The 24,385-nt window shown below is 51.5% G+C and overlaps 1 protein-coding gene across 4 annotated transcripts in view; it reads left to right on the top strand.

The window, feature by feature from the left end:
* GTF3C1 (general transcription factor IIIC subunit 1) overlaps positions 1-18,899 on the top strand; it is an 89,257-nt gene extending 70,358 nt beyond the window's left edge. For 3 of the 4 annotated variants that reach the window (XM_064295736.1, XM_064295735.1, XM_064295737.1), the window contains exons 27-37: positions 916-1,028; positions 2,387-2,449; positions 3,111-3,204; positions 7,342-7,514; positions 8,907-9,194; positions 9,972-10,231; positions 11,493-11,767; positions 13,747-14,293; positions 15,023-15,074; positions 16,564-16,756; positions 17,706-18,899. In XM_064295736.1, the coding sequence (XP_064151806.1) occupies positions 916-1,028; positions 2,387-2,449; positions 3,111-3,204; positions 7,342-7,514; positions 8,907-9,194; positions 9,972-10,231; positions 11,493-11,767; positions 13,747-14,293; positions 15,023-15,074; positions 16,564-16,756; positions 17,706-17,918 (2,271 nt within the window). In that variant the 3' untranslated portion in view covers positions 17,919-18,899. The other variant, XM_064295738.1, reaches the window with a different exon arrangement.
* The last annotated feature ends 5,486 nt before the right edge of the window (positions 18,900-24,385 follow it).

Below are 24,385 nucleotides of genomic sequence, written 5' to 3'. Positions count from 1 at the left end.
CCTCTCTAAACCAAATCTGGGTTGGCTCCATGAGTGAGAAAGAACAGAGGGGTGGGTAGCATGAAGTAGGCAGCCAGCAGTGTCTGCCAGAGGCTTTGAAAGGAGCTGACACTGAACTGAAACCCAAAAGGTGAGGGAGCCTGCTTCCCCAGGGCCCAGCACACACCAGCCTGATGCAGCACAGACTTAGGAGGGCAGCAGAACCTCAATGGCCAAGGACAGCGTGGGCATTTGTCCTGCAGTACTGACCAGGGGGCTGGCTTGATCATTTTGCATATTGGAAAGCTCATTCTGGCCACCCCGAGAGGATGGACTAGAGGTAGTGAGGCCAGTGAGGAGGCTGTGTTGCGCTCTGGGTAAAGAATGAGGACGGCCTGGGCTTAGCTGGCCGCAGTGCGCAGTGGAGGAGGAGTCCAATGTGAGAGCAGGAAGAGACTGATGTGAGAGCCACCAGCTGGGTGTGGGGTGGAGGAGGAGACCGACGTGAGAGCCACCAGCTGAGTGTGGGGTGGAGGACAAGAAGGGGAGCTGAGTGAGTGGGAATGGGAGGGAGACACTGACTGGGAGGAGGGAGGCGGTGAGGACGTCCTGGGGGCTGTGCTCAGATCAGGGGCTCAGGAGAGAGACCTGGGGTGCAGCTGTGAGGCCCATCAGCGCATTAGTTGGCACCAAGTGCCCCAGTTCCTGAGCATGGGGTGAGTGTCTTTCGCCTCCTTTGACAGCGTGCCTGGTCAGGTCTGCTCTGTGGGCATCGGGCAGCCTTGGGGAGCCAGGAAAGGCAGAGGGGTGGCACTGCCAGGGCTTCTCACACACAGCTGCCACGTGAGTTTGGCACAGGTGCTCCTTGGTGCATCTTAGCAAGGCCTCTCTTCGTGGAGAGAAAGGGCTTCACATTTCATTCTCTCACATCTGAAGGTTTGTGCCAACGAGTTTAAAGAATTTGTGGAGAAGCTTAAAGAGAAGTTCAGCTCATCCCTAAAGAATCCTAACCTTGAAATCCCAGACACTCTGCAGGAGCTGTTTGCCAGGTGAGATTCTTCTGGGGCGGTTCCGTGTGGTCCCTGCTGGGCGAGAGCAGAAATTCAGGTGGCCAGAGGTTCCTTGTCCAGCAGTCCCATGAGGCCTACGGAACCTGCCTGGTTGTGGTTGGCCTGATAGCTAAAGTCACGTCTCTCAAGTATCTGGAGCGCCTGAGCTCTAGCCTTCCACGGGCGACTTGAAACAGACAGGACCACTATTCCTAGCACCCAACCAGGCACTTCCATACATTTTTTCACTGAGCCCCAGGCTGCTGGTTTAATTCGGGCTTCACCAGGTGGTAGGTGTGCTTTTTCCTTGTGCTTACTTTACATGTGAGGAAACTCCAAGACATGCCAGGCCTAAGGAGAGATTTGCAGCACATTTTCAGAGCTGACAGCTTTAGCTATTTTGGGGGTTTGGGCTTTGTTTTTGCAGTAAACTCTTCCTCAGAATTCCCGAATGTTTTATATTCAGTCTTAAAGGTGTTTCAAATAGCTTGTTTACCTCTCTCTAATTGCAGCCACACTTATTTCCAGTGAAGCTATGAAACAACTTGTAGTCATAAAACCAGGCAGTTTAAATAAAGATTTTTTTTAAAGGAGAGCTCACAAGTCTTTTAAAGGGAAGAAAAAGTTGCAATTTAACAATAAATTTGATCTTGAGTATTCTGGCAGGTGAGGCAAAAAAGAAAATGGTTCCATATTTTTCCTTGTGTGACTAAAAATAGCTCACAGGTTTTTCTGAAAAGATTGTTTTTCTGGGCACTAAATTTTAGGAAGAATTTACCATTACAAAGATAAAAACTCATCTTCGATTTTGGTTTTGTAGAAACCAAAGAAAAAAGTCTTAGAAATGGCCATTTAAAGAAAAAAAGTAAATTCTGTTATTTATTCTCATATTTATTTCCTTCGTGTAAACACGGTAAAACAGTATTACATGAAGCTCAAAAAATAGATGGGGAAATAGCCCATAATTCCAACACCCTAATAAAAGCTGCTCTCTTTTTGTGTCTGTTCTTCCAGACTTCTCCCTTGTGCTGGGTTTTCAATCATAATGAGCCCACAATTTTATACCCTGCTCTCTTAACACTGAACACTCGGCTCCCTGCCAGTTAACATGTGGCTTCATAATTGTCAGCACGTGACCATTTCTCATGTCAACCCTCGTTTTTTATGAAATACTTATTTGGCGGGCAGAGCATGGTATTTTCTCATTTTAGTTTGCATATGCAGTGTTTCATTTTTAGTGAGCTTAACATTTTTTTTCCTGTATTTTAGCCACTAACTGGCCGTCTTGAGCACAAGCCTCAACCCCCATAGGTTCTGCTTTGTTCCATTGACACATTCTTCTCTTACTTCTTATGCAGATACCGAGTTCTGGCAATTGGAGATGAAAAAGATCAAATCGATAAAGAGGATGAACTTAACAGGCAAGTACTGATGTACAGAGTATCTTTTCCTCCCCTGCTTGTTGGGGTTACCTAAATGGCCATGGGAGAAATCTAGTCTGCCACCTGTCCTTGGAAATAAACTTTATCAAAACATTTACTACCTGGTCCTTTACGGAAAAGGTTTGCCAGCTCATAGCCCAGCGTATCACTGGTCCAGCCTTAAGACGGGTTGGGGAAAAGGTTTGAACTCTTACCCCATGAGCCATCCAAGCAAAACTCTAGTTAAAAAGCTCAACTTACTCTTTTCTTTTTTCTCCATCTTGGAAAATCATATTAGTTCAGTTTGATTTTAGCTCTCATTTCAGTGACAAGCCTATTCTCATTGGAGAAAAACATATTTAAAACTGGAGGGAAAAATATAAGCATAGACTCCATTTGCTTCTTGTTATATAAACACATTTCTAGGTTGTGTCGCCTTTTACCCACTAGATTGAAACTTTTACCTGTAAAAATTGACCAGTTTGTAAGATCTAAAACGCATCATTTATTTTGTTTTACTTTTTTTGGATCCTTTTGATTTTCATGTCATTTTTGTGAGATTGATACCTTTTTTTCCCTTTTGAATGAGAATTGATTCCTTCAAGATGGCAGCCTGTGGCCCCTGGCCTCATGTCGCCCTGCCGCCCTCTGTCTCTTTCAGCGTGGATGACATCCACGTTCTGGTGCTCCACAACCTCATCCAGAGCACGCTGGCCCTCTCGGACAGTCAGATGAAGTCCTGCCAGTCATTTCAGGTGGGTACCAGGCACCCAACGCCCGTCCCTGCAGTGCTGATGGCGCTTGGGACCCTGCAGAGGCCGGTGCCAGGTGAGGTTTTGGCTCATGAACTGCTCAGCAGTGGGGCCTCAGGGGGCCTGATCCCCCTGAGACTCAGGCTGTCTTCTTTCATCTTTAAAGTATGGGGATGGGAACCAGTGGCCCCCAAAACCCCTCCAGTGCTGAGGTTTTGAGTCTGCTGTTTCAGACAGAAAATTAGGCAGAAGAAGAAATGAGGTGTGGCAGGAGAGCTGAGAGAGGAACTGAGCTGTGTCGCCTATCTTTCAAATTATAAATGTTGAGAGATTTTTACTGTGAGCGATCACTGAGTGGGGAAGCTGCTGTTCCGTGGGCAGTGAGTCTTACGTGTCTCCCAAGGACTTAGTATATCTCTAATGCCCTGTGGTATTACGGCTAACTGAAGATAAAAGAGAGAAAGCAAAGGCTCATGTCACCCCACAGTGAGCTGGGGAAATCGGTGGTATTGTTACACCTTTACAAGTATGGAAACTTGCAGTTCAGAGGAGTTGAAAAGATACAGCAGGAGCACACAGCTCATTTGTCAAACTGAGGCCTGTTTGGCTCCGAATCCCAAACAGAGGTGCTGAGAGAGTCCCACTTCCTGAGCAGTTGCTGCCCAGGAGGTTGTTCTCCCTTGTTTTTAAGATCACAAACATGTTTTCTAAGTAGAACCTATGTACTTTTATGTTTACTCTTAAACCCTAAAAACCCTCCGGCTTACCTTATCAGATCAGCCCCAATTGGAATATGATGGGAAAAAAATGAAGAAAACACAGGGATGATATTTCTAACCTCACTGGTGGAGTTAGACTGGTGGGGGTCTCAAACTTTTGAGCACCTGAGAGTCAGTTGGAGAGCTTTTTAGCACATGACCCCCAAGCCCCCGCCCTAGCCAGTCCATCAGGAGTTAGAGGGCATGGAACCCTAACCCATGCATGCCACCTGTCACCAGGATGCTGAGGCAGCTGGTCCATGAACCACCCTTTGAGAAGCACTGGTGTGGCCCTAGCTTGGGTGTTGCTAATATTTCCCAGGTGTGTGCTTGTTACTTTGGCTGTGAGAGGGATGGAGGAAGGTTGGGGAAGACAGATTTATTTAAGGGCAGTAAGTGGGCCTTCAGGTTTGAATGCAGGGCTTCAGAGCACCACCCTTGTCATCTTACCTCAGTGCCCAGGCCTCTGCAAACCAAAGGCTGAGTGCTAATTTGATTTCTCTTGTTTTAGTTCACCACCATGAGTTGTTTTTTGCCTCCTTTGAGTTTACCGTGTGCCTCCTGCACCGTCTGGGATCTTCAAATCAGGGAGGTGACAGTGATCACTTGTTGATACACTTGTTGCCATTCAGCACTTGACCCCAGTGGTTTTGTTTTCTTGTCCCTGTTTTATGCCCAGTGAAGTGTATGCATGGCAGCATTGGGGCTGGTCTCAGTGCAATGTGTCCCCATCCTCACACACAGGTGTGTGCAGTGATGAGAGTGAAGAAGCCCCGTCTGAGCACATGCAGAGAGTAAGAAGGAGGGCACAGACAGGCAGCCCACACACCAAGTCTGGCCCCTGCATTGGTTTTGTTAGGCCCGTGCTTGTTAAACACCACCAACAAAAAAAATTGTTTTTAATTGGGTACCAGCACTGCACATAAAAATCCAAATTTCTGACTTGTCTTAAAAAAAAAGAAACCAGAAGATATAGCAACCCTGGGCCTCATGACTACATGGCGAAACCAGCCTTTGCCCATTTGGTTGCATGCTGGTTTCCACGTTTCCTTCGATCAAGTTCCATGTTTATGTTACCTGCCTGGCCCCTGCACATGTTTATGTTGAGGCCCTGGAGAAGAGGTTGGATTTTGAGTCTGCTTTCTGCTCTGGGCCATGATGCTATGTCTTTAGAGCTGGTTGGGGCTGGCTGGCCAGCGAGTGCCCCTTCTATCCACTCGCCTGGTGGCCGTGGAGTAGACCTTTCAGCCTTCCTGCTCAGCAGGGAGTTAGAGCTGGATGGGACCTCAGGGATCACTCCTCTCAAGTGAGAAAACCCAGACACAGAGAAGGAGAAACCCCTGTCAGAGCCAGATCATGGCACCAGCCAGGGCTCTGTGCTCCAGGCAGGGCCTTGTCCTCTGTATCGTGCTGTGGCTTTTCCTTCTTCAGGTTCCATTTCCAGCTGGAAACCTGGGATTTAATGTGTGGTGACAAAGGGAAGCCATTCCCCCCCGCCCCCCCCCCCCCCCCCGCACGCACACACAGTCCCTAGGGCCATGGGAAGTGCAGGAGAAAGGGCAGCTGAGACCACCAGCCTGCTCCTCCTCCTCCAGTAGGAAGCAAGTCTCTGTAGTAACTCCTCAATCTGCCCATGAGGCTGGAAGGCCCATTAGCAATGATGTCAGAGGCCCATACAGCATCCTACTGGGCCCCCCTGCAGCCCCAGGTTTCCAGTTCCCGTGTCTATGACATCTCAGCCTCTTGGAAATCTGACTGGGTGGACCAGGCTCCCCACCTACTTATCCATGCTTTCAGTTCTCCTATCCATGGCAGCCTTTGTTAGGGCAGTGCAGCCATTCTGAAATCATACCTCAGATGGAGGAGAAGAACAAAAGTCACAAAAGACTCTTCACAAGAAGCCAGATCCCAGCATCCACACCAGTCCTCTGGTCTTTCCCTCTGCCCCATGCAGCATGCTTTCCCGTAAGGCCTGGTAGTCTGCACACCCAGGACTAGAGAAATCCAGGTTGTATGCAGGCCTCAGTCTGACAAGAGCCAGTGAGTGTCCAGCTCTGGAGTACACCCCCGTCCTGCCCCAGAACCCTGACTGGCCACTGCTCAGGCCCCTGCCTCCTTTGTCCATCTGCCTTAAGGAAAGTGCGGGTCACTGGACTCAAGGCAGGAGGCCTTGTTCTCTTTCCAGCCCAGCCTGGTGACACGGCCTCGGAGGATCACTCACAGTCATATGCCTCAATCTGCTCTGTCATCCAGAGGTTCTGGTGTAGTGGTGTCAGAGGACCTGCCAAGCCTACAGTTCTCAGAGCGTGACAGAGTTTCTCCTTGGCCAGCACTTCAGAGGGGAAAGTCTAGTAGGAACTCTCAGGGGCTCGTGGATGCAAGACAGTCTTTAGCTGCTGGTTGGTTAAACTAACCCTTTTCAGAAAATTGGGGTACCAGGGACGCTGCTGGTCCTGTAGTCCTTTCAGCGTTTCTTCCTCTGGGAGGACCTAAGTCTGTGAGACCCAACAGGCTGAACCATGAGGTCATGATGGCAGGGCCAGCAGGGGGAGCCCTGTTTATGCAGGGAGCACCTGCCCCGTGTGGGCAGCAGCAAGAGAGTCAAGTCCGTACTGTCACGGGACTTCCTTTCTGCTCGCAAAGAGAGGCAGTGAATAAACAAGTGTGACCACGTCAGAGGTCCATGTTACGCAGCCAGGCTGATACAATACACGTGCCTGCAGAGGAGCCGGAGGGAACGCGTTTGAGCTGAGAGCTTACTGTTGAGAAGGAGTCCAGCGTGCAGAGATTTGGGGAGGTGCTTTCCAAGAAGTGGGAGCGGCAAGTGCAGAGTTCCTGAGGGGGGAATAACTTGGCATTTTCGAGAAATGTAAGAAGGCCCGTAGAGGCTGGATGGAGTGTGGAGAGCAAGAGTGAAGGCCAGAGTCGTGGGCAAGGTCCAGCTCACGTGGTCTTTGTTGATTATAGTCAGGACCGCTGCAAGTGCAGAGGGAAGCCATTAGTGTTTCTGGGGAAAAAAAGCAAACTCATTGCTGCCAAGTCACTTCTGACTCATAGCGACCCTCTAGGACAGAGTAGAACTCCTCCATACAGTTTCCAAGGAATGCCTAGTGGATTGGAACTGCCGACCTTTTGGTTAGCAAACTTGGCTCTTAACCATTACGCCACCACGGCTTGCTCCAGTAGAGAAGTAATGTGTGGTCTGATTACTTGTAAAAGGAGTACTATGGCTGCTGTGGAGAACGGAGGGGGCCAAGTGACAAGTGTAGAAGCAGGGAGACCAGCAAACTGGAGGCTACTGGCGTGGTCCTCATAAACGAACAGCTGTACCTTGTGTTCCTCCACACATCCGGGCTCACCCACAACCTCACTTGTGTTGCAGACTTTCCGCATATACCGGGAATACAAGGACCAGATTCTCGTCAAGGCCTTCGTGGAGTGCCAGAAAAGGAGCCTGGTCAACCGGCGCCGGGTCAATCACACGCTGGGCCCAAAGAAAAACCGGGCTCTGCCCTTCGTGCCCATGTCCTACCAGCTGTCCCAGACCTACTACAGGTGAGGCCCTCGGACCCGTGCAGCCTGGGCTGGGCAGGCGGTGATCCAGGTCAGGGGTGAGCCCTGCCCTCTGCAGAGTGGCACACAGGGGGACAATAGCAGGAACCATCCTGCATCAGAGAAGGTGGGGACCCATGCTTCTGCGGCCGTGTGCAGGCGTGGCTTCTGTGAGAACGCATTTTCTCAACCACACCGATCCCTCGTTCACGTGGGAATAAGGCTGGCAACGTTTTGTGTTAGGGCATTTACCTTTGCAGGGCATTTCTTTCCCTTTGTCCTGTCAAATTGGGTGACATCAGTTTTTAATTTAAAAATTGGTTCAATAAAGTGCATCGTCCTTGTAGAGGATCAATCCGTGGTCCCCACAGCTCAGATGCACCACGGTTTCCCGTCCTGCAGACTCACATGCTTTCTTTTAAGCCATCACATGTTTTCCAGGCGGTTTGCAGCCCATTAGTCCCCAAGTGGTGGGGCAAGGTGCTGAGTTGCATTCCCAGAACCACCTTCCTGGGCTCCCCTGAAAAGAGTGCTTCTCACAGCCTGACTTCACGCCACAGTGGGGGCTGCTCTTCTCGCTTGCACATTTGGCACCTTGCCTCACTGGCTTAGACTACACGCAGAGAAGGTCTGTTAAAGTATTCCCAAGGAGTTCCTCCTTGCCCTGAGCAGCTTCCCCTTCTCCATGCTGGTCTCCTGGCTCACTCTCAGATCTGTGGAGGCTGCATCCAGAAACTTAAAGTCAGCAAAATAAGGATTTCGTTTGTATGTTTCTTTTATCCTATCTCTTTGCCTGTGACTTCAGACACTTCTTCCTTTCCTAAATCCTCATCCCTAAGGCCCTCAGTCTCCTTTGCCTTCCCAGAAAGCAGCCTGGTACAGTCAGAGCCGTGAACGTGAAAGCTGGTGTGGGTCTAGGTCCAGTAAGGCTGCTTGACCTTAAGCAGCTTCCCTGCGCGCACATCCTCACTGGAATCGTGAGCATGCTTAGCAGAGCTAGAACCTCTCGGTCCCTTCTCTGACCTACAGGTCCCTCCTGTCCCTGTTGTTCCACATTCATGAGAGTTATCCTCTTGGACGGAGGTGGGCTCAGGGCTTGGTTTGTTTAAAGATGGTTACCACAAAAGTGCTTTTATCTTGCCCAATTCAGCACGGGCTGGGCCTCAGGAATGCAAGATAAAAAGACATGGCCCTTGCTTAAGGTGCTGCGATGAGTGGGATAGAAAGACACAGCCAGTTTGGTAGAGGTGCAGCTTCTTCATTTGTCACGGGTGGTGGAGAAATGGTGTGTCTGGTTTTTACAGTAATAATCTGAAGTGCTTATAGCCCAGCCAGGTGAAGACTTCCAGCTCTCTGTGCTCAGTCAGGCCCTTCCGTGCTTGTTGTTCGTTACAGGATTTTCACCTGGCGATTTCCGAGCACCGTCTGTACAGAATCATTCCAGTTCTTCAGCAAAATCTTGGCTGCTGGCAAGTCAGACCAGCCTGATCATTTTACCTTCAAAGACCAGGATAGTAACGACTCCACCAATGACCTGGTGGCATTTTCTTTGGATGGTCCTGGGGGACATTGTGTGGCCGCCTTGTCCCTGTTCTCTCTGGGCCTTGTTTCCGTGGACGTCAGAATCCCAGAGCAGATCGTGGTAGTGGACAGTTCGATGGTGGAGAACGATGTCATTAAGAGGTAAGAGTCCAGAGTCAGCAGCAGCTCTGATGCTTGGCGCCACACACACTGCCCAGAGCCACGGTTTCGGGTTGAGTGTGCTCACAGAGTTTTGGGCATCATCGTTTCCTCTCAGCACTGTGGCGTTGGCGATGTTACACATTCAGTCATCTGGTCTTTATTCTTCCCACAAGCACTTGCTGGGCTTTTCTGCTTTGTGTTTGGCCCTGTGCTAGGCATTGACCATGCATAGGCAAGCAAGGCGTAGGCGGTGCCTTCAGAGGGCTCGCAGACTTGTAAACTAGGAATTACAATGTGCAGGTGGGCTTGGTGGTCCCTCCAAATGCTATGAGAAGCAAGGGTGAGGTGGCTTGGGCCTGCCGAAGTGAAGGACATGGTACAGTGCGGCAGGGAGGGGTAAGCAGAGAAGGTGGCTTGAGGGAATAATAGCTGAACTAGGACTTAATGGAAACAGGCATTTTTTTGGACAGATGCGTAGGATGGGTTTTCCAGGCAGAAGGAACAGCTCTTACAAAGACACATGGATGATATGGGTCAGTGAGGTGTGCATGGGAAGATGGAGTGAAGAGATGAAACTGGAGCAGCAGCCCATGCTAGACCTTCTAGGGGCAAAAAGCACAGCCAGACCCCAGTGGAGGGTCCGTAGCTAGTGCTGGCGATTGGCAAGGCTAAATTACAGAGGACCCACCTCTCAGAGGGAGCTAGTGTCACCGCAAGAGGCAGCTGGAGGTCAGCTGGGGGCTGAGTCCCATCAGCTGGGTCTCACTTTTCTTCTAGCCTGGGGAAGGACGGGAGCTTGGAAGATGATGACGATGAAGAGGAAGACTTGGATGAAGGCACAGGGGGCAAGCGCAGGAGCATTGAGGTGAAAGCCCCCCAGGCCTCCCACACCAACTACCTGCTGATGAGGGGCTACTATGCCCCCGGCATTGTCAGCACCCGCAACCTCAACCCCAACGACAACATCGTTGTGAACTCCTGCCAGGTGAAGTTCCGGCTCCGCCACACCCCTGGGCCCACCCACCTTGGGCCCACCGGTGAGTGCTTTCGCTTCTTGGGCTTGGGGACGGGGCCAACTGACCGGCCACAAAGGCGCTTAGGATGCTCACCTCCAGGCTCTCAGGCCAATGAGGAGGTCACAGTGATGGCACTAAGACAAAACAAACCAGGAAAAACACCTCACCACCTTGGCAGCTAGCCCCAGGAGTGCACACCCTCTGAGACCCCTTTCCTGGTGACCACCCACTCAGGGGCCACAGGGCTGTGCTCACGCCCCCACTTTAGAGTGGACCACATCCTCCTTAAGTCAAGAGAGGCTTGTATGAAAAGCCATCCCAGCCCCCTCTCCCCTGGCCACTCCCCAGAGGTAACCTTTTCACTGTTTCTCTTTTAGTTTTTCTGGTGGTTACCTCCATAACTCTAAATTACATGTGCTCGTCAAAGGTTTAAGCATTATCTGTTGACCGTTGCAGTGAAAGATGAGCATTTGCCTCACATTTCTTATCTCCTTCCTCCTTTACTTCTAATATTTATACTTTAAAAAAAAAAAATTCTTCTATTGCCTACCTTTGAAACATTCAATGACGTAGTTAAACCTCTGTTTCCCAAGCCCTTACTTTTAGGCATTCTTTTGCCCCACTGCATAAAGCGAGGCTATTCCAGCCCCTTCCCTTCCCTGTACCTCCCTTCCTCCTCCTTCCCGTCCCCGTCCTAGCTCTGTCTGACTTACCTTTATTTTTACATTGTTGAGGTTGATGGTGTTGGCTCTCAGTTCTATAACCATGATGAAGTATTTGTGCTGCCTGGAGTTTGGACAGGGCAAATCCAACCTATCGATGATTGTCTTAGCTGAGGCATCTCTTGTAGGAAACAACAGAAACCAGCCCTGGCTATCTTAAGCAAAAGTGGGGGTTTTTTGGAAGGGTCCAGCTGTCTCACAGAGTCTAAGGAGAAGTGGACACGTGAGCGCAGGCGGGAACCAGACAGCCAGAGCTAAGGACCACTGTTTTTCAGAACTCTGGTTTCCCATACTTGGACACAGTAACCAGCCTCTTGAGCAAGAGAATCGTTTTGACCAGGATAAATCCAATCCAGTCAGCTGCAATCAAGGTCCTGGGGTCACATATCAGAAATCTGACTGCCAAGGGCCCAACCATGTCCACCCAAGTGACCCTCGTGGCTGTTTGGGAAGCAGTGAGTGGGCACTGGAGCGTGTCCTGCCTCGGTATTCCTTGTGCCTTGGTCTGGGGAGTGGTCTTCTGTCAGAGATTTTTCTGACCTTCCTCCTCATCTTTGCAGCCACTTCTCTGGAAGAGCTGGCAGTGGGAACTTCCTGCCTCCCGGACACTTTTACCAGAGTGATAAACACCCAGGAGAAGAGCTTGGAAGAGTTTGTCCACCAGGTGGCGCTGTCTGGGTACAAACCAGGAGATGTGGTTGCCGCCTTGGAGATCCAGAGGGCCATTGCAGCCACAGGTTATTTTGGGGTTGACAGGATGGCCCTGAGCAGACAGTTCTCTGCCTTTGAGAAGACAGACAGTGAGCGTACAAGGACGTTCACCGACTATGTCCAGGTGAGTGAGTGCTAAGCAGCCCAATGTGCTGAAGCAGAGATTCTGACCTGCCGACCAGATGTGCACCATAGACAGGCCTGGTTTAGGCCATAGAGTGTATTTCTTCAAAAACATTAAATCGGTTGTCAGTATTTAGAAATCAGGAGATACCACCTAAAATCCACCTTCTCCTGAAAGTTAGAAGATCCAGCCATACTGGGCCTCTTCCTGAAGCACAGTTGGCTGGAGCCAAGTAGTGGCTGCCCCTCCTCCAGATGGTCATGTACTCCTTAGCTCACCCGTGTCCCTACTGCTCCCTGAGCTCTGATACCTGGCCCATCTGACTCACCCACTTTAGCTGCGCAGTCCCACTTGAGTCAATGACTGTTGAACCTGAATAATACACCAACAGATGGGCCTCTTAAGTCAAGTCCCCTTGGGGCCCAGCAAGCTGCACCAGGAAAATTTCCCCTTTAAGAGGGAGGGTGTTCTCGCCTCAGTTAATAAGAAACTCCTTTCCTTGGCCTAACACTCACCTTTTTTACCTAATAGAGCAAATCATTACTAATGATAAGCAAATCCAGTTAGCACCCTTGTATCGTGTGCTGGCACTACAAAAGCTTGGCAGTAAGTTGGAGAGGCAGCCGCACTGACGTGGTGGACTAGTCATGTTCTTACCCTGTGCTGACTGTCTGCTGAACTATGGTGGCCTGTGGTTTAGGAAAGTTTGGTGGTTTGCTGACTTCTAGATTTTCTGTTGGTTGTGGAACATTCTAGACCAGGGATACCCAGGTTTAAGAGGTCAGTTTGTACAACAGAGCTGGAACTTGCCCACTAATATTTTTCTCAGAAACTTCAGAGGTAATCATGGTAGAACCAAAACATAGAGACTCAAGTGCCTACTGACTTGAAGCAGTTGATGGAATTGAAGGCCCATGAACTCCACGGGCTGCAGAGCAGCCATTCAAAGTGTCAGATGTGAAGACTGTAGAAACAAAGGAACGTCTCGGTGAGGTAATGCCAAGTGACCACAGAATCGCATTTACCCTAAAGCTACAACTGGGAAAATAAATATGCAGATGTGGAAGTGGTAGGAAGGAGTCCCTGAGCATTGTGGGTAGTCAGTAGGCAGTAGGATGCAGGGTCACTTGGTGGTCGTGGTGTTGAGACGTTTGCCATGCAGCCATCGTGCGGGAGGAGGAGCCGGCTCAGGCATTGCAGATCCCAGAGGCAGCTGGGATACCCACAGGGAGATGGGGCTCCTCCAGGAAGCCCTCACCTCTTATTTTCCCAGATTCAGAATGGAAGCCAATGTTTGTCATTATCAAATGAGTGCAGGAAATAAGAGAGGGGTAATGACTACCATTCTCATAGTGTGTTATTATTCATTGGACTCAGGTGCCTACACAGCCCTTGGAGGTGCGCTGAGGCTCAAGGAGAGACAGTGGTGTTCCCAAGGCCACAGTGGCAGAGCCCAGGTGCCAGCCCTCCCCTATCTATGGGCTCCAGAGCCCATTGATTATGGAAGAAAGATGGCAGTAATCTCTGCCTGCCTCCCAGAGTTGGTGGCTCTCCTAGATATGAACAAGGGTGTGAGAAGCAGGTGTGGCATAAATCTGAAAGGAGTTGTCATCCCCAGGGAATGAGAATGCTTTTTGAGGACGATCTTGATAGAGCTTGGGGTGTTGAGTTCTGTGGGAGGATGTTGGCCATGCGGAAGGAGACTGTGGTAAATCCCCATTAGCTTTGAGGCCGTGGCTATGTTCCCAAGAAGTTCGCATGTCTGACGCTGAGGCATAGAGAGGGAAAGAGACTTCCCAGGTCACCTGGCCGACCCAGGACCAGATGCCACGTCTCACGCTTCAAACACTGTGTGTGTCCTAGTTGAACTGAGCTTGCCACTTGCTCAAGACACAGCCATCAGACAGGGAAGGCTACTTCAGCTGTCCCCTGTCAGGCAAACCCAGATAGTCCCAGTGTGTGTCTCCCGCTTTTCCTAGGACCTCCTGGAGCAGCACCAGGTCCTGGAAGTTGGTGGCAACACTGCTCGCCTGGTGACCATAGCTTCTGCTGAGCCCTGGCTCCTGCACTCTGTGCGTCAAAAAGGCAAAGAGGAGAATGCTGAGTCTCAAAGAGAAGACCCCCAGGCCAGACCCCTGGAAGGGCCTCTCAGTGAGAGCAGCCCCTTTGAAAGGCAGACCCCACTTCCTCAGGGACCCTGGAGCACCAAGAGGCGTGCCAGCTGGGCCAGCAGCGACTCGGCCAGCCCAAGCAGCTCTGAGAGCATCCAGCCGCCCCCCGCAAAGAGGCCTGCGCTCCAGGACGTGTGTTCCACCCCCAGCCTCGGGCTGAGAGCAGAAGCGATGCCAGAAACCTGGGCCCCTGCTCTGCCTGCAGCCTGTGAAGACACAGGGGCCAGGGAACCTCCCCCAGGAGCATCCAGGGCGGGGCAGGGGGACCAAGAGGGTGTCATGGAACCCAGCTCACCAGATCAAGAACAGCTGAGCTGTCAGGCCCAGCTTCCAGAAGGCTGTGAAGACCCCCGAGGTACCAAACCTTGTCTCCCACCCCGCCCATTCTCTGTCCTCAGACCTGAATGGCCCACACCTTTCACCCAGATTGGGAACCCTCCACTGGGTGCAAAAGGGGGGACTTTGATTTCAGCTTTTCGTAGACTAAGGCTTGAGGGAGGAAGATGTTGCCTCCGGATGTCTCCACTAGAGGGCAGAAGGCTTCAGAAACTCATAGCTGATCTTGGAATGACAAGTAGCTAGAGGCGCTCTGGCAAACAGTGTCCGCCTACGCGGTCTGCTGTGTGAAGGCAGTAGCGGATTTGTGAGGGTTGGCAGACATGTACATTCTGAAACTTGCCTTCTGCCTCTGCTGCTGGGTACCTCTTTTTATCAACAGTGGCCTTTTTGTGTGGTTTCTAAAGGAGCTTTTGTCTTTTGGGAGGTGTTTTGCCTAAGGGTTTTCCAAACACAGCGTTTGTGGCCAGGGCTTCTAGATGGGAATCAAGGGGCTCGTTTGCTTCCCCTAGTGGGGTTTCCGCAGCCCTGGGGACAAGCACACACACCTGCACGCTTCTGTCGGTTCCGGCTGTTTGGAGTGTGCTGGCTTTCACCTCCAAGGCCCAGCTTCCTCCTTGGAAGCTTTGTGAAGAAAGGGACTGTTGTCCTTGTTCTCACTGCATTATCTCCAGAGCGCAGCAGTGAAGGAGGAGGAGACGGGCTCCCCCGTATTTGCGTTCCTCACAGCCTTTTCCTCTTCCATCAGGTTTGGCCGAGAGCTCCGTGGCCGGCAGCCTCTCCCAGGCAGCGCAGGGAAGGTGAGTATGGGACTCTGTCTCAGGCCCTGCAGAGCATGGGAATGTTTGTCCTCAGAGCTGCAGACAGGGACCCTGGTTCTAGTTAGGAGCACGAAGATCTTGCCCAGGGGCGCAGTATTGGACAATTTGTCCAGTATAGCAGTTCTCAGCAGGAGACAGAAATGGGCGGGGCTCTTTTTGGCTGTCACACTCACTGGGGGTGAGGATGGGGGTTTGGGTGGGCCAGAGGCGCTCCTTGTTGGTAATAGACTTTCAGTGCCCCAGACAGTGTCGAGCAGCAAGCCAGTCCACCAGGGTGCCCATAGCGCCTGCTGAGAACATGGGCAAATGCTGTCCCGTGCTGCTCTCGCTAGGCCTCCTCACGCCCATGGTTACCTCATCTCTGTTACAGGCAAGAAAAGGGCCCAAAGAGATATAGCACTTGCCCCAGGCCACAGCCCGTGTGGCCAGATTAACCAAGAGCTCCTAACTCCCAGCCTAGGGCAGTTTTACCTTCAGGGATTTCCGCCTTTGCCCCAGGGACTCCTGTGCCCCCTCAGCCCCTCAGAATTAAAAGGTTGCCCTGGGATGAGTATACTCCTATCAGGAGGGGCTGCAGTCTTCAGAGCCAGAAACGCTACCTTCAGGGCCTCCAACATTCAGGCTTCACAAAAGTCTTATGGGTGAGGGGATACCCCTCTACACAGTGCCCTCGGCTCCCCAGCCCCAAACAAGGCAGTCAGAGCCAAGCAGCTGCCAGTCCAGGGCTTTGTCACAGGCTTAGGCCTATGTGAGGGATCGGCCAGTGGTTTAGCAGCAGAAACCTTTGCTCAAAGGCAAGTGTGCCTAGAACCCCTGTCCACCACACAGAAGTGGAGCTTCTGGACACAGACCTCTGAGCTTGGTTGGAGGTTGAGGCAGCCACTGATTCCGGGTCCCGGGTGGAACTGGCGAATCCAGAAGTCAGAACTCTTTTTTCCCTCCCCTGCTGGCGTGGGGAGAAGCAGCAGTCATACTGGGTGGCTGGGGCCCCAGGCCCAGCGATGGGATATTGCTTCCTATGGCCATGGTCACGGTGGATCTGAGCAGAGACAGATCATTGGTCCCTGTGGCATGCTCGTGGTGGGTCTGAGCAGGCCCATGTTGGGCCTGCCCTCAGCCGGGGCCAAGGCCCTGGGATTGGGACCGCTCTCTCCAGGTAGGAGAGAGGGAAGAGGTCCACGAGCAGAGAAGAAGGTAGACGGCTCCCAACAAGGGCTCCGGGCCTCTTGGAGTCTCCTTGTCCACCTTCACAGCCTAGGGCCGCTTGTGAAGGAGCCTGTCCCCTTCCACCCCTGCCGAGCACTGACACCCCCTCCTCCCCTGCCGAGCACTGACACCCCCTCCTCCCCTGCCGAGCACTGACACCCGCTCCTACCCCTGGCGAACACCGACACCCGCTCCTCCCCTGCCGAGCACAGACACCCCCTCCTCCCCTGCCAAGCACTGACACCGTCTCCTGCCCCTGCAGGGACTGCGAGAGCATCTGCTTCATCGGCCGCCCGTGGCGCATTGTGGATGGCCACCTGAACATGCCGGTGTGCAAGGGCATGATGGAGGCCCTGCTCTACCACATCATGACCAAGCCCGGCATCCCTGAGAGCTGCCTGCTACAGCACTACCAGGGCGTCCTGCAGCCTGTCGCCGTGCTCGAGCTCCTCCAGGTGCGGCCCCAGGCACACGGGGTCCGGTGGGCACCCCGTCTCCTCCTGCCGCAGCTCCCTCCTCCTGGGCCTTGGGCTTCTGCGTCTCCAGGGATGGGGTTGTGGACATGTGAGGCAAGGTGCCAGGCACGGCGGCAAACAAGCGGCTCAGGCATCCCAGCTGAGAGCAGGCCCCCTCAGGGCTGCTGCTCGCAGGTTCCCCACTGCCTCCACTGCAACTCCCCTTCAGCCTCCACGGGGAGACCGGCCCAGTGTGCACGGTGGCCGCTCTGCCCACAGACCCGCCCTTGCCCGTGTTCCATCCCCCTGCTCCGGCCTCTCTGGCCTTTAGTAGCAACGAGGGCCCCAGCCCTGCTTCTCCAGACTTCTCCTTCACCCTCAGGCCACCCCTCTCAGCATCCTTGATACTCAGTGCTGCTGCCCAGCCTAAAGTGCTGGTGTTCCGGGGGTCTTGTCTGCCCCCTTTGTCTCCACAGTAGGTCACAGGCTCACAAGCCCCCGGGGCCCAGCAGGGGAATGAGTGGCACAGCCTTCATGGGTCAAGGGGGAACCAGCAAGGGTGCCCACCCTCCCAAGACTGTATGTGCTCCGTAGGCCAGTCGCCACCCTGTGCTCACTCAGCCCCTGGTGACCAGCTGCTCCCGCTCCTCAAGAGCATTGGGCCTGAGTGTGGTGTGAAATTCCCTGAGTTTTAGAGCACATTCAGGCCAAACAGAACCCCACTGGAAGCCAGTTTGCGACCACTGTTCTCTGCCTACTCTTCCAGAAATCCTATTTCCTATGGTGGCTCCAGCCACTGTACAAATGCCAGTCACCCCCACTCTAATCACTACTCCAGGTGTCATCTGCTACGGGAAGCAACTTCCTGGTACTGGGATATGTTGCATAAATGCTTAGAGAATAAACAAGCCAGGCTAAGGCATCTCTACCTTTTTTTGTGGCGTCTCAGGGTCTGGAATCCCTCGGCTGCATTAGAAAGCGCCTGCTGAAGAAGCCCTCAGCCGTCTCGCTCTTCTCGAAGCCCTCAATAGAAGAAGCAGAGACGCCCCCCGACCAGAACGAGAGCCCCACGGCATTCTACGAGCCCACACTAGACTGCACCCTTCGCCTGGGCCGAGTCTTCCCCCATGAGATCAACTGGAACAAGTGGGTCCACTTCTAAGCCACGTGTAGCCATCCCCTCCCCTACCAGCTGCCACCTGCCACACCCTTTCCCAGCTGCGATCTTCTCCTGGGTAGAGCACCTGAAGCCCCGGCAGCCGGTGAGGCCGCCTCCGTGCACCAGGACATGCTCTGGGGCTGAGCCCAGGGCCAGAGCCACCAAGCTGACAATGGTCCCCATTCTGTACATCTGGCGATAGGGGCCTCCCGCCTGCCTGCTCCCTGGAGCTCGACCTGGGCTGCCCTCAGGACCTGCATCATCTCCCAGGACTTGGTGCTTCTTGTCCCAGCCGGGCTGGGGTGTGGCAGGACAGCTGCGAGGCCACTGTGGTCCCCTCCCCACTCTCTTCCAACTCTGACTCCCTTAGTCCCCTGGCCGGCATTACAGGCACCTTCCCTGCTCTCATTGGAGCTGCCTGTTGGGGGGGGGCACTTGAGGGGCCCTTGAGTCTTGTCCCCCTGGGGGTCCCAAGATGTGGCTGCGTTTGGAAACAGCCACCTCCACAGACAGCACCCAAGCCTCCTGGGGTGGGGAGCGGGAGCCCTGGGCCTCTGGGGTTTGCCCGGTCTGCGTGCGCTTCATGTCAGTTCTGGCCACCATGGCAGGCCGCTGTCAGGCTCCCCAGAAAACCCGCGTACCGCCACCAGGACATGTTGCTGAGCCGGGAGCTGTGCACCCGCCACCAGGTTGCCACGGCAGCGAGTTAGACTCACCTTCGAGCAGGACCTCTTGAGGGCTGGAGTGAGCCCCCCAGAGGGGCAGGTGCGCTCTTACTACCTTGCAAGTACCCAGGGGCTGGCCCACCCTCCCCCCTCCCACCACCCTTCTCGGCACGTAGTCTAGAAATGAGGATGCCCTGTCAACTTGGGTTTTGTTTGTTTTGTTTAGTTCTTTCAGCCTCCTTCCTGATTTAAAAAAAAAAAGTCCCTGGCATGTATTTATTTTATTTTTTTTTTTTTAATTAAAATGAAGCAAAAAGTGTTTAGTTTTGTGTGTTTCCTAAGGAATCCTCAATCCCCTGGGGGTATTCCCTGCTTTCAGTGATGGAACAGTCCGGAAAGGTGTTCCCAGCAAACCCAACAAACCATCTGTCTGGGTGGCACCAGCCCTCAGGGTCGTGGGGGCATAGGCACCTTCCAAAGCGCTTCTACATTCTCAGCTGCTCCCATTCCCATCCTTTCACCAAGAAGCTCATGTGCGTGTGTGTTGGTGCGTGTGTGTGTGCACGCGCACGGGGGAAAGAGGGGAGTGTTGTGGGGGGCGCGGCAGTGTGTATGAGAGAGCCTCCGAGCGCTAATGCCGGCCCACAGTCACCTCTCAGCAAGGCCAACTCTAGTGGCGAGGTTGCAGAATTTGGCCTGTTAATATTCTCATTAGCCCACAACATTTTAAGTATTTTAGTTAGTTGCCAACATTTTAAAAATGTGGAGGTTTCACGTTTTTGAAAAATCCTCATTTCTATCGTCTCTTGAAAAATGGAAAGATCTGGCAACACTGGCTTACGTTCCTGTATGTGACAGTCAGAGGTGCCAAGTGGAGGCGGCAAATGGACATGGCCTTCCCAGACACACAGCCCTACCCCCAGGCTCTGGGTCTCACTCCCGGTACCTCCTGGGGGACGTTTGATCTTGGGACGCTTGATCTGGCCCAACTTTCAACGCTGTTTCCATCTTCTCTCTACGAGGGACCAGGATCCTGGACGCTCCGGGCCAGACTTGTGGGTGAGGAGGGGTAAGGACAGGGTAAACCCCAGCACAGCCAAGACCTCGAACAAGTCTTAGCACCTTTTTTTTTTTGTTTTATGTTTGTTTTCACTCAAGCGTTCTATAGGATTTTTTGAGGAGATCAAGTAGAACAGGTATGATCTGCTTTATAAACAATACAAATGCCAATTATTTGGGAATGCATTGTGTCGTGGAAGGAAGATAGATTTGAGAATCCAGCAGCTGTGACTTAAAATACTAACTAGTCTTAACGTTAATGTCTCCGAACTCAGTTTTCTCACCTGAAAGATGAGGCTTGAACGTCTCCCTCATACAGGGTCAGACAAGCTGAAGATCACCAAACGCTGCCTGTGGCACGACTCAGCACAGCGCATGTCGTTCCCAGCGCCTCCCAGAGGTGGTGTAACACGGGGACGAGGGTGCAGCCCTCAGGGCTTCTGTGAACAGCCCTTCTCTCCTCTCCCTCCACTCATCCCTGTACCACCCGTGTGCCCCTTCCACCCACCATCCATTCATCTGCCTCCTGTCTGTCCATCCATCTCAGGTAGCCCTCTGCCCTTCCAAGCTCTGAACAGAGATTTTCAGAAACCACAGAAGTTGACGGGAAGTTGTGAGCACAGATGTCTTCAGGGGCCTCGGGTTAAAGACTAGAGAGTGAGTGGTAGGGACTGTGGCAAACTAAAGAGTGAAGGAAATCAAATTTAAAAGAAAAAGATGTATATATTTAAGTATTGATGACCAAATAAACCACCACCTGTCAGTTTGTCGTACCATGACTTGCTTGTTGCTATGAGAGTGGAAGCTGTGCTACTGGTATTTCACATACCAGCAGGGTCACCATGGTGGACAGATTTCAGCAGAGCTTCCAAACTAGGACAGACTAGGAAGGAAGTCCTGGCAATCTACTTCTAAGAATTGTTGATGTTGTCGTTAGGTGCCGTGAAGTCAGTTCTGGCTCACTGCGACCCTGTGTGCAAAAGAACCAAACTCTGCCCGGTCCTGTGCCATTCTCACAGTCATTATGTTTGAGCCCATTGTTGCAGCCACTGTGTCAACCCATCTCGTCAAGGGTCTTCCTCTTTTTCCCTGACCCTCTGCTTGTATTTGCAATGAATGTCATTGATCTCGCCAGAATTCCATCATGCAATCTCAGGTGTCATTTCTTTTACCAAGGCCATATTTTCCAACTAGCAATCCTTCTTCGTTTCCAACTTTCACATTCCAATCACCAGTAATTATCAATGCATCTTAGTGGTTGATCAATTTCAGACTGCAGAAGTTGGTAAAAATCTTCAATTTCCTCACTTTTGGCCTTAGTGGTTGGTGTGTAAATTTGAATAATATTCGTACTAACTGGGCTTCTTTGTAGCTGTATGGCTTTTACCATATCACTGACAGCATTGTACTTCAGGCCTGATCTTGAAATTTACTTTTTGATGATGAACGCAAAGCCATTCCTCTTCAATTTGTCTTTCCTGGCATAGTAGACCATATGATTGTCCCATTCAAAATGGTCAATACCAGTCCATTTCAGCTCACTAATGCCTAAGATACCGATCTTTATGCATTCCATTTCTTTTTTGATGACTTCCAGTTTTCCTAGATTCAGACTTCATACTTCCCACGTCCCAATTATTAATGGATGTTTGCAGCTGGTCACATTTTGAGTCATGCCACTTCTAAAACTTAACCAATGAAAACCCTACAGATCACAACAGAATAGTGCCTGATATAGTGCTGGAAGATGAGCCCCCTGGGTTGGAAGACACTCACAATACGCAGTGGTCACGACAATGGACTCAAGCGTACTCCTGAGGGTGAAGATGTCGCAGGATTGAGCAACCAGATAAAACCCATGAAGGGGCAAAAATTGGTCTGTCCATTTGCAGCCGCAGAGTAGTGCTGGGTTGTTTCGGGCCATGCCCCACCTGTCACTTCCCACCCAGGGGGTGAACAGGTCCTGTTCGCACTTGGGTCTCCCCTGGAACCCGCCAGCCACCCACACACTGGGGCCAAGCACCCTGCCCTTCCTCAGACTCTCCCTCCTCAATCTACTTTCATATTTATTCCTTTTTAGTTACATAAGCAATGCATTAACTTTAAACACGTAAAGCATAACAGATATGGCTAAAAGCCTGTGAATTCACTTTCTCCTTCATGGATCCTTCCAGACCTTTTTCTTTACATTTACATGCATATGTATGCACCCCAGGAAAACATGGGAGTGTGGTACCAGTGTTACACAGAATATGCCATTTTACAGCAACACCCCTTGAGTGTCTGTGCCGGAATGTAAAGGGCTGCCTCTTTCCAAGTGACAGTGGAATCTCCGGTACCCAATGTCCTGTGGGGTATTCATGCTTTGTCCTAATGGAGAGCGTTTAAATTGCCTCGCGATTTTCCCCTGTGGCGCACAAGGCTCCATTGTGCATCCTCGTGGCTGCCTTTGGGGCTCAGCCCCCGTTCTTTCTCAAGCTCCTCTCAGATCTTCAGTCTGTTGCTGACCACCTCCTGGGGCACCTTGCTCCCCACCAGCCTCATATCTTCCCGGGTGCCTTGTCTTCTGACTTCCCCTGACTACCCACCCCTCCCGTGGACCCTTCACCCACTTCACCCACTTCTGCCAGACGGGTGTGTGCATGTATGTATGTGTGCCTGTTTGTGAATGTGTGCATTTGTGTCTATGTGTATATGTGTGCATGTGTGTATATGTATATTTCATAGGTGTGTATATGAGTCCTAGTGACCGCACAGGACAGGGTAGAACTACCCCATAGGGTTTCCAAGGAGTGGCTGGTGGATTCGAACTGCTGACTTCTTGGTTAGCAGCCAAGCTCTTAACCACTGCGCGTGTGTAAATGTGTACATGTATCGTGTGTGTTACATGTGTGTGCATGCACGTATACATGGGTGTATGTGCCTTGTGTATGTGTAGATTTGTGTCTTTGTTTCCTGGGTTGCGATTACAAAATATCACAAACTGAGTGGCTTTAAAAAATAGAAATGTATTGTCTTAGAGGTCTGAGGACTGGTAGTCCAAATCGGTGCTGTTTGATTTCCTCCCAAGGGCTCCGAGGAAGGAGCTGTTCCGTGCCTCCCTATTAGCTTTTGGTTTCTGCCAGCAATCCTTGGCGTTTCTTTGCTGCTTGTAGATGAATTTTCACCTGGCATCTTCCTCCTGTGTGTGACTCTGTCACCATGTCTGTTCTCACCTTTTATTAGACACCACCCAAAGCGATTAGGACCCACCCTACTCTGCTACGGCTTCGTTAACAAAAGAAAAACCCTATTTCCAAAGAAGGTCACAATCACAGGTACTGGGGCTAGGACTTTAGCATCTCTTTTAGGGGACACACTTCAATCCATAGCAATATGTATATGGGCACGCATGTGTGTATGTGTGTATATGCAGGTGTGTATATGTCTGCATGTGTGTGCATGCGTGCGTATGTGTGTACATACATTTTGTATATTGAATGTGTATGTATATATTTATGTGTGCACGTGTGTGTGTGTGCATATGTATGTTTTGTATAATGAATGTGTGTGCATGTGTGTGTATGTATGTGTGTTTGGTTATGTGCGTGCATGTGTGTATTTGTGGGTATATGTGTGTATTGCTTGTGTATGTGTGTGTGTGCATGTGTGTATGTGTATATGGGTGTGTACGTATGTGTGTATTGCCTAGCGGGAACTCCATTTCCACCTCCCAGTGCCCAATGCACGTCCACCCACCCAAAGGGAAGAGGCCACCTTGTTGAATTTAAAAAAAAAAAGAATCCACCAGTTCACCTCCCGTCCTCATCAGTAAGCCAGGCCCGTATTCCCCGCTGCAGTGGGTTGCTGCGACAATTGTATAGAGTCACCTGTATAAGCTGCCTAACAAAGCACCTGGAAGTTGCTCCAGTGTGAGCCCTTTCCCTGGACATAGAGAGTAGGAGAGGCACCACCTTCCGCTGACACTAGTGTATTCCAGTCATTACCAGCAGGTGGCATCAGCAACTCACACTTCTTGTTGGCTCTAAAGGAGCCCTGGTGGCACAGTGGTTAAAGTGCTCAGCTGCTAACTGAAACGTCGGCAGTTTGAAATCACCAGCCGCTCCGCAGAAGAAAGGTGCAGCAGTCTGCTTGTGTAGAGATTACAGCCTTGGAACGCCTATGGGGCAGTTCTACTCTGTCCTATAAGGTCGCTGTGAGTCAGAATCAACTCCACAGCGATGGGTTTGGGTTTTTTGGGGGGAAGGGTTTGGTTCTTAGTCTCCAAATGTCAGTTGCTCTTTGTCCACTCATGTTTAAGGGTAGGACCAGTAAAAACTGACTGGGGTTGCGGGTGACTTGTCCACAAAAACGATGATATAGTAATGACAACATTTTCTGAGCACTTGCAATGTACCACACACTGTGTGTGTATGTGTGCATATGCATGTGCATGTATGTGTATGTATTAACTCCTCGTCTCGCAGCAGCCCTGAGAAGTATGTCCAATCAGTATACCCATTTCATGGATGAAAAAACTGAAGCACGAGGAGGTAAAATGATTTCTGAACGGTTGGAGGCTAGGAGATGGTTTGCCGGCATTCCAACCCAGGCAGTGCAGCCTCAGAACCCTTGCCCTTCACATCACTCTCCAGTAGTGGGCTTTGCTTTGGGAGCTGGGATGCGGACCCAGCCATTATGCTAGGAAAAAAAAAGACCCCCTAAAAAGCAGAATGAGGTTTCTTCTCTGGGGCCTTCAGTTTTTAG

This window comes from Loxodonta africana, chromosome 12 (genome assembly GCF_030014295.1).
Source record: "Loxodonta africana isolate mLoxAfr1 chromosome 12, mLoxAfr1.hap2, whole genome shotgun sequence".
Lineage (NCBI taxonomy): Eukaryota > Metazoa > Chordata > Mammalia > Proboscidea > Elephantidae > Loxodonta > Loxodonta africana.
This window is presented reverse-complemented; position numbering and strand designations above follow the sequence as displayed.